Source organism: Rhinoderma darwinii, chromosome 2, assembly GCF_050947455.1.
Source record: "Rhinoderma darwinii isolate aRhiDar2 chromosome 2, aRhiDar2.hap1, whole genome shotgun sequence".
NCBI classification, from domain to species: domain Eukaryota; kingdom Metazoa; phylum Chordata; class Amphibia; order Anura; family Rhinodermatidae; genus Rhinoderma; species Rhinoderma darwinii.
Window position 1 is genome coordinate 207,320,061 of NC_134688.1, and position 13,794 is coordinate 207,333,854.

General features: G+C 45.6%; 2 protein-coding genes across 7 annotated transcripts in view; one reads left to right on the forward strand and one right to left on the reverse strand.

Moving 5' to 3' along the window:
- Nucleotides 1-230: 230 nt before the first annotated feature.
- Nucleotides 231-5,936, reverse strand: PCNP (PEST proteolytic signal containing nuclear protein). 2 transcript variants are annotated; one of them, XM_075852763.1, is made up of 5 exons: nucleotides 5,824-5,936; nucleotides 5,224-5,462; nucleotides 3,250-3,324; nucleotides 2,319-2,374; nucleotides 231-592 (listed from the first exon to the last, which is right to left on the reverse strand). In XM_075852763.1, the coding sequence occupies exons 1-5, from the start codon at nucleotides 5,849-5,851 to the stop codon at nucleotides 472-474; spliced, it is 519 nt and encodes a 172-aa protein (XP_075708878.1). In that variant the 5' UTR covers nucleotides 5,852-5,936; the 3' UTR covers nucleotides 231-471. The 2 variants fall into 2 exon arrangements, with proteins under 2 accessions (XP_075708878.1, XP_075708879.1); XM_075852764.1 differs by having other exon boundaries at nucleotides 5,224-5,444; nucleotides 5,824-5,935.
- A 105-nt stretch (nucleotides 5,937-6,041) lies between these two features.
- The window catches only part of TXNL4B (thioredoxin like 4B), a 46,973-nt gene continuing 39,220 nt past the window's right edge, over nucleotides 6,042-13,794 (forward strand). Inside the window, exon 1 of one of the 5 annotated variants that reach the window (XM_075852767.1) lies at nucleotides 6,042-6,107. The gene's annotated coding sequence lies outside the window, so the exon portion shown is untranslated. Of the gene's footprint in view, nucleotides 6,133-8,698; nucleotides 8,755-13,794 lie in introns of those variants that run through there. The other 4 variants (XM_075852766.1, XM_075852770.1, XM_075852769.1 and 1 more) reach the window with 4 other exon arrangements.

Here is a 13,794-nt window from a genome sequence, read left to right on the forward strand (position 1 = left end):
TTATAACACTATTACATCTGCGTAAAACAAAATGTGATCTTCCAAGTAAGGCCTCCTGCACATGGCCGTAGCCGTAATCCCGGTCGGCCACCCGTAAATATATGGGAAGGTGTCTATGGGGAATAGAAATGAATGGGTCCGTACTTTGGTCCGCAATTGCGGGCCAAAATTATGGCCATGTGCATGGGGCCTTAGAGTGCGTACCATGGAACCAAAAAAAACACACACACTTAAATGGACAAAACAAGTGTTTATTCCCATTAACAGTAAATGAAAACCATAGACAGCATAACATCTGAAAACTGAATACAAAACATAACAACTAGAATTCTCATTTGTTTCTGTGCCATAGAAGTTCTTTCAAAAGGGAAAAAAAATATACAAAACACCATAATTCAAATTGCAAGGGTCTACGTCCAAAAAAAAAAAAAAAAAAGTGTATTTGAACGTCAGAACTACACAAATAGGAGTTCAGTCGTCTGGAACGTGTTCTAACTGTGACTTAATATTCCTCTCCCAGAGCTTCTGGCTGTCTGAGAATCCATGCTTGCCTTTGTTGAATGAATTTGGTCCCGCTGAAGTCGGAGTATCTCTAGAATGTTAATCAACAGGCAAACATTAGTGAGGAAGTCGATGCGGTGAATACATGGCTACTAGTAGATAACGCATTGAAAGTGTATGCGCAGTCTTAGGCCGGATTCACACGCACATTTCTGCCGTTTTAACGAAATCAAAGAACGTGTCTAAAAATTAGAGTTTTATTAAAATGTAAAAAGTTTATCATTTCCTGACGTGCCCTGAAACATATTGGTAAACTGCCTGAAAAAAAACGCCAAAACCAGAGCATGCTGCATTTGGAAAAAAAAAATGCCACTGACCACAAAATCGCCTCAAAAATGCAACAAACTAAAATGCAGTCGTGTGTAGCGCATTCAATATTTTACTATAGACTTTAATGGAAATCTGACTGTACTTAAAAACTGCATGAAAAAAATGCAGGGGAAAAAAAAGCCACGAAAAATGCAGCACAACACTGTGTGAATCCAGCCCTAGGCAGAAGGTCTGCCCAGAAATGAAGCAAAATTCTCCAGACAAACAAGACCAGCGCTCCACGGATGATTATTTCATCACAGATAACTGCATAATTGACATTCTAAATATAAAAAAAATAATATTTCATAAAACAGAGGTGACTTTATATACAAATCCACAACATACAAGTAACGTAATTCCCTAAGATACTGCCTTTATTGGAATCACTCTTTATGAACGAGAACTCGGCAGAGAACAGATTTAATTTGCAGTGTTTTTCCAGTCGGTAAATCATCAGACACAGGCAGGGTAATTCCATCCACAAGGGATAGTCCCTACTCAAAGGAGGAGCATACTATGTTTGAAGCTGGTCTATCATGTGTTGTGCTCAGAGATAAGCGGCTGGCAGAAGTGTCTGGCAGCAGCTTATCTCCTCTCTACTGAAATAAACATGTCCCTCAGGCAAATTCAGTGTGCATGTCATTGGGGTGAAGATAGCTGTCGGCCGAGGGAGTACTCGGAAAGAAAAGTGGATCCTAAAGAGTGTAATTGGAAGCTGTATAGCACACTTGTTTGGCTTCACTCCTAGGTTGGCTAAAAAAAGAAACCTGTATTAAAATACAAAGTGTGGACTGGGACACGAGGAGTTAATGAGCCTAATGTATAAATGTTGCATAGTCTCAGCCGAGGCACTTTATAATTTTACCTTTCCTAATATATGTGGCATGTTTATAAGGGCAAGCATCAGGATTACATCCATTTTTATATGCCAGGCATTTACAATGAGTCACAAGCCATCACTCAAATGTTACATAGTGCTGAAACCCAGTGTCCTAGTGACACTACCGATATGTGACCCCCATTAGTGATCAGTAGGGGCCCAGCTCAGACACCAACCAACTCAATAGAGACATGTAATAGAAAAGGAGCGTCAAGCCAGATGATTTTTATAGAAGGGCATCTTGTATCAGATGCCCTAATGTACGCAAGCCAATGGGTGCTGTGCCACAGGAAATGCCACCAGGACAGAATGTTAAGGTCAGTGGGTGCAGTAAGACATCTAATAGAACAGGCCACACTGCAGTATCGCCAGACAACCTGCTACTCTACTACTATTAATCCGACAGGCGCAAATACACCATCTCCACTGTTCTATCGAAAGCAGGAGAAACGCACCAAACAATACAAAGAGTAGAAATACATATAATATTGGTCAGCGCAAGCCCATACAAAAAGAGCCCCGTAGAGGCCACGATAACTCCAAACTATTAAAGCAAGAACGGTACCTTCCGATATTTTTCATCCTCATCTTTGCTTCTGGGGGCATTTCTTCAGGTTCACTCTGCAAATAATAATAATAATCCAACATGAAGTAATGTTTGCACTATGCAGCCTGATGTTTTATGGATTCAGTCCATAGCAACCAATCAGATCACTTCTTAAAGAGGGCCTGTCCTGTTAGCCATAGGTATAGGCAATTAAACTGCCTATACTCAATAGGTGTAGGGACATGACCACCAGCCATCACGAGAACGGGGGTCCTCGATCCCCGTGTGAATGGAGCAGTAGTGTGAATGGAGCAGTCACACAGGGGACTCGGGGAGCCACGTTTTTGTGGTTCTGTTCTCAAGAGTTTACCAACACAACAAATGAGTAATCTACATGGCACAAAACATTGCACCTTTTATAGCAAAGTACAAAGCTTGAGCACTTGTATTCTTTTATGAGACCACATCACAAATTCCCCGCCATCAGCACAGACCGGCTCTTTACTGCCATTGTGAATAGTGAAGTCCACTAAAACACAACGTATATCCACAGAACAGCAGTCTGAACCGGTGACAAATATACAAGCAGGGGATGGAGGGAAATGTTAAATTCTCTGCAGCTCTATATGCGCGGCCGATCTCAACATTCACGTTGCAAAAGAGATCAATTACGAGACGTTCGATAACATTCTCAAAAAACCTGCCATTCATATAAAAGGACCTTTGCTTAGAATGTTGTCAGATCTACAGTAATAGAAAACAGTCCAAGATCAGACTACATTAACGTGATCTCATGTATCTATGGCATATCAGAAGATCAACGGCACTGGATTTCCCTATAAAACTGAAGAGCTTAAGATATTTTTACTGAACTTCAAATCTTTGCATATATCAAACATGGGGGGGGGACGGGGGGGGGGACTGATCTTCATTGTCAACTCTTACTTACATCATCCTCATCATTAAAAGCTGCTGCTACTGAGCTTTTTTTGGGAACCACGGCAGGAGGCACCTCCTTCGGTTTCTGAAACACAGAAAAAAATAAAAACATAGATCAATCTAAGGGATCATTCAGACGAACATAAATAACGTCCGTGTGCTGCGCAGGGAAATCACACGCAGCACACGGACCCATCGCTTTCAATGGGGCCGTTCACACATACAGGAATTTTCAAGCAGCGAGAGTCCATTGCGTAAAATTTCACGGCATGTCGAGTTTTGGTGCGTTTTTCACGCACCTATTGCCCATTGAAGTCAACGGGTGCGTGAAAATCATGCTAAGCACACATTCGGGTGCTGTGCGTGATTTACGCATCAATTCAATCAAAAATAAAAAAAATATATATATAAAAAGATGTGCTTTGCGAGTGCGTGAACAACGCATGCCCCTCGCAAAGCACGGCTGCAATAACGCGACACACACGGACCAGATTCACGCGCGTGATCTGATACGCTCGTGTGTATGAATGTGCGAACAGCTACAACCTGAGAGATAAAGACGACAGCATAAAACAGATCTAATATTTAGACAAGATGTTGATGAGCAAAGTAACAGTACTTACTTATATTAAATTAAAATCTAGTATCAATAAACCCTGCTAAACTGGCAAATGATGTAAATAGTCTTATACTGGATAAGGCCTCGTTCACACTTTATTATTGCTTTAGGTTGGGGGTAGAAATTGGAAGGACTCTGACGGAAGGCTGAAACGTATCTTAGGCATACAGTGAATGTATATATTTTTATGGCAGAGCGCTTACAACGTTCTACCCAAGGTCTCCAGCATAGGGAAACTCCCGACATCACTGTCTACTTATGTTAGGTGACATCAGATGCTTCCCTGGGCAGAGCGCCAAGATGCTCCTGACATCACTGTCCACATATAAACTGCAATGTCAGGAGCTTCTCGACGTGTACATTTAACATATACCCGTAATGGTTGCCATACAGTGGCTACCGTCACGCATAGGCTCCCATGTTAAAAAAACAAAACACATATTGCGCATTATACACTTTTTATTTTTGCGGGATCCTGAGGATATAAAAAAAAAAAAAAAAAAAGAGAAAGTATTGGCTAAACACTGTGCATTACAGTCATCCATTTCATCTGCAGGGGAAATGATCGAGCGCACTGAGCTTTCCCAGTCAATACCAGCTGATTGCCGGGCGTTAGAGAAGCCGGATCCATTTCTTTCTTCTACACTAACGCATACGAAGCGACGGAGGCCTAAAGAACACCCTTTTGTTGGGCTAATGGAGCCCTATGGAACATTTATTGTGTACACGCTAATGCATAGTGCAATAAAGTGATATAACGGGGGCCGAAGCAGGAACTTACTAGCCACTACAGTGTGTCCTATGGATCAGGATGGTCGGAGTCATCTACTTCTGCTACAAATACTACATCCTCTGCATAAAATTTGGCGCCCAGAGGCAGCTGATGGTTGCGCGTGTCAGACCCTCACCGATCATATACGGATGACCTATCCAGTGGATAGGTAATCAGTTTTCCGTGCCTGGACGACCTCCTGATCTGCATCGAAGTCATTAAGCCCTTAAGGAATAAAGACATCCTAGGGGGATGGGGTCACCCGCTCAGGGCCCCTCACTACAGACCAAAACAGAGAGCCGCTGCAAAGAGCTACTCCGGTTGGCTAAACAACACTAGGCATTACATGGTCATCAATTTCATCTACAGGGGAAATGATCACCCGCACTGGCTTTTTGAAGTCAATACCAGCTGGTTGCCAGGGGTTACAGAAGCCGGACCCAGAAGGGGCAGTCTAGATGGGACAACTGCCTTTAATGGGGATTATGCATTTTTTAGATCTAAGTTCTTAAAACGTACAACCTAAAGAAAAAGGTAAGTCCACTTATTCCATACGTTACAGAACAAAGCGGTTCAATGGAGGTGATACGTACAACAGAATGGAGCTTCATCATTATCGAAGGCGCCTTCTTCCCAATCTGACCTCCTATTGCAAAGCCGACCTTGGACATTTTGGATGGACAAGGCTGGGAGACGGCCTCATCCGATGATGGATCCGCTGACCGCTTCTCCGCGCCTCGGCTTGAGCTTTCCCCTCCATTGCTGGAAGAAACAGGCTTAGTGTTCACTGTCTTTTCTGCGTCTTCTTCTGGTCCTGGTGAAGTTGAAACAACTTACCAAGATGAGCATTTTTGTTACTGAGCTGAATGATGGGAACAGCAACCACAAAAAATACCAAAATTCACCTTATTAATAGTGTAGGCAAAACCCGACACCATTACAATTACAATGTAACCGCAGCAAACAGGACGTTTATTTACGAATACATATAATGCTAAGGCAGCAGTACGATGACATCCATTACACCGCTATATACCGAGCCATTCCAAGCATACGCTTCAGTCATCTCCGGGGCCTCAACACATACTACCGGCTCCACAGACAAGGCTATACCGGACACTACGTGCACACTCATACACAACCCCGCGCTGTGGGGAAGAACGGATATCGTAATCGCACACTCTCCATATCACCTCCTTGCAGCTCCTTCTTATCCGCCATCTTTCTCGGCGCTTACTAGACAGCCATGACGTCACCGATTCAACAGGCCGAGCCTCCTTCCAGCCATGTAATCATAGAGATGGTGCGGCTAAGCCTAGAAGGTCGTACGAGTACGATCAGGCCTACCTCAGTCTCTATTGTTACGTTGATTTTTTTTTCAAAAAAAAAAAAGCTTTATTGTAAATATGCAGGAGCAAACATTTCGAATGTAAACCTTGACGGGGGAAATAACATCGGTTGCCGCAAAACATTGGCGGTCAGTCATACAGAAAGGATTTGCGGTAGTGTTGCTGTTTTCAAATATCGTTTTTCCAGAATAGATATAACAATAAAAGAAGTGATCTGATTGGTTGATGTGAACTTAGAGCGTTCTGGGTTTATGTGCACACACACTAATTACGTCCGTAATTGACGGACGTAATTCGGCCGCAAGTCCCGGACCGAACTCAGTGCAGGGAGCCGGGCTCCTAGCATCATACTTATGTACGATGCTAGGAGTCCCTGCCTCGCTGCAGGACAACTCTCCCGTACTGTAATCATGGTTTCAGTACGGGACAGCAGTTCCACGGAGAGGCAGGGACTCCTAGCATCGTACATAAGTATGATACTAGGAGCCCGGCTCCCTGCACTGAGTTCGGTCCGGGACTTGCGGCCGAAATACGTCCGTCAATTACGGACGTAATTAGTGTGTGTGCACATACCGTGCGCACACACACTAATTACGTCCGTAATTGACGGACGTATTTCGGCCGCAAGTCCCGGACCGAACACCGTGCAGGGAACCGGGCTCCTAGCATCATACTTATGTACGATGCTAGGAGTCCCTGCCTCGCTGCAGGACAACTGTCCCGTACTGTATCATGTTTTCAGTACGGGACAGTTGTCCTGCAGCGAGGCAGGGACTCCTAGCATCGTACATAAGTATGATGCTAGGAGCCCGGCTCCCTGCACGGTGTTCGGTCCGGGACTTGCGGCCGAAATACGTCCGTCAATTACGGACGTAATTAGTGTGTGTGCACATACCCTTATAAGTTCACACCGAGTATTTTGACGCGGAAACCGCGCCAAAAAGATCATCAAAAACGGCCCGAAAATGCCTCCCGTCGATTTCAATGGGAGGCGAGGGCGGTTTTCTCCCACGAGTAGTAAAACCGGCTCTCTGGAGAAAGAAGCGACATGCCCTATCTTCGGGCGTTTCCGCCTCTGACCTCCCATTAACTTCAATGGGAGGCAGAGAAAGCGTATTTCGCAGCGTTTTATGCCCGCAGCGCCCAATGGCCGCGGGCGAAAAACGCAGCGAAAATCGGATTGCAGGGAGAGGAAAATCTGCCTCAGGGTATGTTCACACGGCCTATTTACGGACGTAATTTTGCCCCGAATTACGTCCGAAAATAGCGCCTCAATAGCGCTGACAAACATCTGCCCATTGAAAGCAATGGGCAGACGTTTGTCTGTTCACACGAGGCGTAATTTACGCGCCGCTGTCAAATGACGGCGCGTAAATAGACGCCCGCGTCAAAGAAGTGACCTGTCACTTCTTTGGCCGTAATTGGAGCCGTTATTCATTGACTCCAATGAATAGCAGCGCCAATTACGTCCGTAATTGACGCGGCGTTCAAGCGCCTGCACATGCCGTTACGGCTGAAATTACGGGGATGTTTTCAGGCTGAAACATCCCCGTAATTTCAGCCGTAACGGACGCCCTCGTGTGAACATACCCTCAAACTTCCAAACGGAATTTTGAGGCAAATACTCCGTGTGAACATAGCGAGTGAGGGTACGTTCACATACTTACTAAAAAACGTATGAAAATAACGGAGCGGTTTTCAAGGGAAAACAGCTCCTGATTTTCAGCAACTCACGTTTTTTCCTATAGGGTATATTCACACGGAGTGTTTTTCGGGCCATAAACTTCCCGAAAAACGGCTGAAAAATCCGAAGCAGAATGTCTCCAAACATTTGCCCATTGATTTCAAAGGGAAAAACTGCGTTCTGTTCTGACGGGGCGTTTTTTAAGCGGCAGTTTTTCAAAATGTGCATATCACTTCTTTAGCCGTTTTTGGAGGCGTTTTTCATAGACTATAGAAAAACAGCTCCAAAAACGTCAGTTAAAAATGCCGCAAAAAACGCGACTTTGATTAAAAAACTTCTGAAAATCAGGAGCTGTTTTCACTTGAAAAAAGCTCCGTATTTTCAGACGTTTTTTATTAAACGTGTGAACATACCCTCAATGAGTCAATGAAAAACGGCTCAAGAAGTAAAATGCACTTTTTACGCGCTATTTTTTGCAAATGAGGCGTAAAAAAACGCCCCGTCGGAACAGAACGCCGTATATCCCATTGAAATCAATGGGCAGATGTTTGTAGGCGTTCTGCTTTCAATTTTTCAGCCGTTTTTCAGTAACGTTTACGGCATGAAAACGGCTGAAAATAGCCCGCTAAACAAAAAACGGCTGTAAAATACGGAGCTGTTTTCAAGGGAAAACAGCCTCTGATTTTCAGCTGTTTTTTAAGCCCCAAGCGTTTTTTATGGCCGTTTTTGGAACTGTTTTTCTATTGACCCAATGAAAAACGGCTCCAAACACGGCCCAAGAAGTGACATACACTTCTTTTTTACGCGCTGTTTTTACAGACGGCCGCGTAAAAAATGCCCTGTGGGAATGAAACACCGTTTTTCCCATTGAAATTAATGGGCAGATGTTTGGAGGCATTCAGCCCCCGTATTTTCAGCTGTTTATGGCCCAAAAAACGGCTGAAAATAGGCTTTGTGAACATACCCTTACCCGTATGAGTCATCATTGCGCATAATATAACTATTTTTCATTTCATTGCAGAGCAGATGAACGACTGCAAGCTCGGACATGAACATCGGCCGTTTTTCACGTCCGAGTTGCACCCGTGCAGGTCCCGTTCTCATAGTTGCCAACATTTATTTATTTTTTTCCAGGGACACTTAGGGTGTGGCTTATAGGGTGTGGTTTGTCTGGTGGGTGTGGCTAGTGGGTGTGGCTAGTGGGCACGAGTTTCCAGAATTTCTGCATACAAAAAAAATTAAATAATTTCTGCACTAGTTTGGTCGACAACTACTATGGTGGCCGGTATGTCTCTGGTAATCTGGTTGTTTACAGGCACGTGATGTCTCACTTTATCACTAGGGCTAGGCGATAGTGCCACACTCAGTGCCTCTTGTAGATGGTGCTCCACACTGCTCCTTCTAGATAATGATGCCACACTGTACCCTTTAGATAGTTCCACATGACCTCCCTGTAGATACTGCCACAGTGCCCTCTGTAGATAGTGCCACAGTGCACTCTGTAGATAACACCACAATTCCCTCTGTAGATAGCGCTACACACAGCCAATCTGTAGATAGCGCCACACACAGCCCCTCTGTAGATAGCGCCACACACAACCCCTCTGTAGATAGCGCCACACACAGCCCCTCTGTGGATAGCGCCACACACAGCCCCTCTGTGGATAGCGCCACACACAGCCCCTCTGTGGATAGCGCCACACACAGCCCCTCTGTGGATAGCGCCACACACTCTCCTTCCTGCGGATAGCGCCACACACTCTCCTCCCTGCGGATAGCGCCACACACTCTCCTCCCTGCGGATAGCGCCACACACTCTCCTCCCTGCGGATAGCGCCACACACTCTCCTCCCTGCGGATAGCGCCACACACTCTCCTCCCTGCGGATAGCGCCACACACTCTCCTCCCTGCGGATAGCGCCACACACTCTCCTCCCTGCGGATAGCGCCACACACTCTCCTCCCTGCGGATAGCGCCACACACTCTCCTCCCTGCGGATAGCGCCACACACTCTCCTCCCTGCGGATAGCGCCACACACTCTCCTCCCTGCGGATAGCGCCACCCACTCTCCTCCCTGCGGATAGCGCCTCCCACTCTCCTCCCTGCGGATAGCGCCACACACTCTCCTCCCTGCGGATAGCGCCACACACTCTCCTCCCTGCGGATAGCGCCACACACTCTCCTCCCTGCGGATAGCGCCTCACACTCTCCTCCCTGCGGATAGCGCCACACACTCTCCTCCCTGCGGATAGCGCCACATACTCTCCCCCCCCCCCCCCCGCACATAGAGCCATTGTGGCTCCCTCTCTGAGCGGAATCCCCGGCCAGGCGTCGGCAATGCTCTGGCCGGGGATTCTGCTACAGGAGGTGCCCCTGATGTCACTGCCCTTACATGGATAGTGAAGTCATGGGCTCCCTCATGGAGCGGAATCCCTGGCCGGGCGTCGCAACGCTTTGGTCTGGGATTCCGGCGCTCCAGGAGGAGCCCCTAACTTCATTGTCCATGTATAGTCAGTGACTCCCTCTATGAGCAGATTCCCCGGCTAGGCGTCGGCAATGCTTTGGCCTGGGATTCCGGCGCTCCAGGAGGAGCCCCTGACTTCATTGTCCATATATGGACAGTGACATAGTCAGTGGCTCCCTCTATGAGCGGAATCCCCAGCCAGGCGTCAGCAATGCTCTGGCCAGTGATTCCGCTGCAGGATGTACCCCTGACGTCACTGCCCTTATATAGGCAGTGAAGTCATGGGCTACTCCTGGCGTACCGGCCAAAGCGTTGCTGACACCCTGGCCGGGAATTCCACTCGTAGAGACAGCCCAGACTTAACTGTCCATATAAGGTCAGTGACATCAGTGGCATCTCCTGCAGTGGAATCCCCGGCACGGCGTCGGCAACGCTTTGGCAGGGGATTTCACTCCAGGAGTGAATGGCAGAGCAGAAAGCGTAAAATTTCTGGCTCTGCCATAGTATTCAATTGTATCTGTGTCCTGAGGACACAGATAAAATTGCTTGTAGCAGTTGCAGGGACAAGTCCCGGGACAGTAATTTGCCGGGACAGTTGGCAAGTATGCGTTTTCACTGGTTTCCATAGACTTGAGTCTATGAAGGGATCCGTGTAAATGGAACAAAATAGGACACGTTCTGTTTTTCAACGGACCCTTCACACGGTCCATTGAAACAACGGCCCTGTGTACGGCCCCATTGAAATACACGCGTCCATGTGACGGCCGTCACACGAAAGCATACCACGGTCGTCTGAATTCGGCCTTATGCCCCATGCACACAACCGTGCCCGTAATCATTTGCGGACCGTGCTCCCATATAAAGAATGGGAGCACGGTCCATAAAAAGCAAAAAATAGGACATCCTCCCTTTTGCGGAGCCTTTCTATGGCACGGACACCTTCCCGTAAATATAGGGGAAGGCGCCCGTGGGCAATAGCAGTGAAAGGGGCCGTAATTGTGGACGAAATCTACGGTCGCGTGCATGGGGTCTTAGAGGGAATTTCCTTTACATAACCACTACTTTTCTGGGGCGGAAAAAATATTGATAACCTATCCTAAGGCTAGGCCATCAATCTGTGATCAGTGGGAGTCCCAGAATTGGACACCTACCAACCAGCCACACATTGATAGCCTATCCTAATGTATGAAGGGGTTGTGGATCTCCCTGGAGCACCACTGTCCATTTGTACTACGGATTATTTGCACAGTGAAGGTTTCCTGCTGACATGTCTCCACGTACCCTGAGGAGGCAGTGGTGGCCTACAGGGATAGTGATATGGTCATTGAATAGGTAGGTTATATGTGTTCATCAGGGAGGGTGAGTACATTCTCTGGTGCCCAGTGAGGAAGTGTAGGTAGCTTTTATTCTAAGGGTATGTGCACACGATGAGTGGCTTTTACGGCTGAAATGACAGACTGTTTTCAGGAGAAAACAGCTGCCTCGTTTCAGCCGTAATTCCTCCTCCTCGCATTTTGCGAGGCTTCTCTGACAGCCGTAAATTTTGAGCTGCTCTTCATTGAGTTCAATGAAGAACGGCTCAAATTACGTCTGAAAGAAGTGTCCTGCACTTCTTTTGACAAGGCTGTATTTTTACGCGTCGTCGTTTGACAGCTGTCAAACGACGACGCGTAAATGACAGGTTGTCTGCACAGTACGTCGGCAAACCCATTCAAATGAATGGGCAGATGTTTGCCGACGTATTGTAGCCTTATTTTTCAGGCGTAAAACGAGGCATAATACGCCTCGTTTACGCCTGAAAATAGGTCGTGTGAACCCAGCCTTAGTGTCCAGTAGGGAGGGGAGTTGGGTAATATTTGCTGGTATCCAGACAGTGTTTCTGAACAATTTATTGCCAAGTACCCCCTAGTGACAAGCAGTTCCTACTGAGTACCCCAAGGAAGTGATCAGTTATAAATGTTAACAAAATAAGGCTATGCTTACACTGTCATCAGCACAGTTGCATTACTATTCCCATTAGGCTATGTTTACACGCTTACCAAAAAACAGCTGTAAAATACAGAGCTGTTTTCAAGGGAAAACAGCTTCTGATTTTCAGCCGTTTTTTATGCATCAATCGTTTTTTTTACGCCCGTTTTTGGAGCTGTTTTTCTATTGAGTCAATGGAAAACGGCTCAAGAAGTGACATGCAATTCTGTGGTACAGGGCGTTTTTACAATCGGCGCGTAAAAAATGCCCTGTGGGAACGAAACGCCGTTTTCCTATTGAAATCAATGGGCAGATGTTTGGAGGTGTTGAGCCCCCGTATTTTCAGGCATTTTTTGGGGCATTTACAGCTGTGTGACATACCCTTAAAAGGACTACTACTACGTCAGAACTCCAATGGACCCATTTATAATTTAATGGGGTTTGTCAAGAATCATTGGTGTCTGTTGTGTGACATATCTGCCACTGTGTCGAGGCTTCTGTTCAAAGGAGGGGAATTTAAAATGTTTTTTCTTATCCTCTGCCCATTTATACAGGACAAACCCCCAACCAACAGCATTTCAATCTCAAACAGTACATATGACCTCCTTCAGCAAACCCCAAAATGAATATAGACTACACACCAAACCTCCTAAATAACGCTATAGACCCCAAGCCAGATACTTGTTTATACACACCACCCCTTTATACATACTTTGCACCATCAGCTGCGCATTAACCCCTTCACGCACGACTTAATAGCATGTCGTGGTGTGGGGGGGTGATGTATGGAGCGGGCTCACGCGCTGGGCCTGCGCCATACGCTGCGGGTGTGAGCTGTGTATTACAGCTGACACCCGGGACTAACAGACAGAAACAGCGATCGCGCTGTTACAGGAGCTTGTAAAAATTACAATATACTGCAATACATTAGTATTGCAGTGTATTGTACCAGCGATCTAATGATTGCTGGTTCAAGCCCCATAGGGGGACTAATAATGTGTATAAACAAAGTAAATTATTATTAGTGAAAAAAATGAAATAAATATTTAAAGTAAAAAAAATAAAACACTTAAATTTTTTCTCTAAACTAATGTGTAAAAAAACAAAACAAAAAAAAAAACAAAAACACTAAATTGGTATCGCTGTGTCTGTAAAAGTCCAAACTATTACAATATACCATTATTTCACTCGCTCGGTGAAGGCCGTGAAAAATAAAGAAATTTAAAACGGCAAAAATCTCTGTTTTTTGGTCACCTTGGCTCTACAAAAAAAAGTAATAAAAAGTGCTCAAAAAGTTGTATGTACCAAAAAAATGATACCAATAAAAACTACAGCTCGTTCCGCAAAAAATAAGCCATCACACCACTCTATTGACAGAAACATAAAAAACTTATGGCTCTTGGAACGCGGGAAGGGAAAAAATAAAAAAATGATTCTGTCCGGAAAGAGTTAAATTACTTTCTAATGAAAAAACATTTATGACCACATGTGGGGTATAGCCGTACTCGGGAGAAATTGCTTTACAGATGTTGGGCGGCTTTTTCCTCCTTTATGAAAAAATTCAACATTTTCGTGGGAATGTTGATATTCATTTTCACGGTCTAATTCTAATAAATTATGCAAAAGACCTGTGGGGTCTAAATACTCACTATACCCCTAGATAGATTCCTTAAGTGGTGTAGTTTCCCAAATAGTGT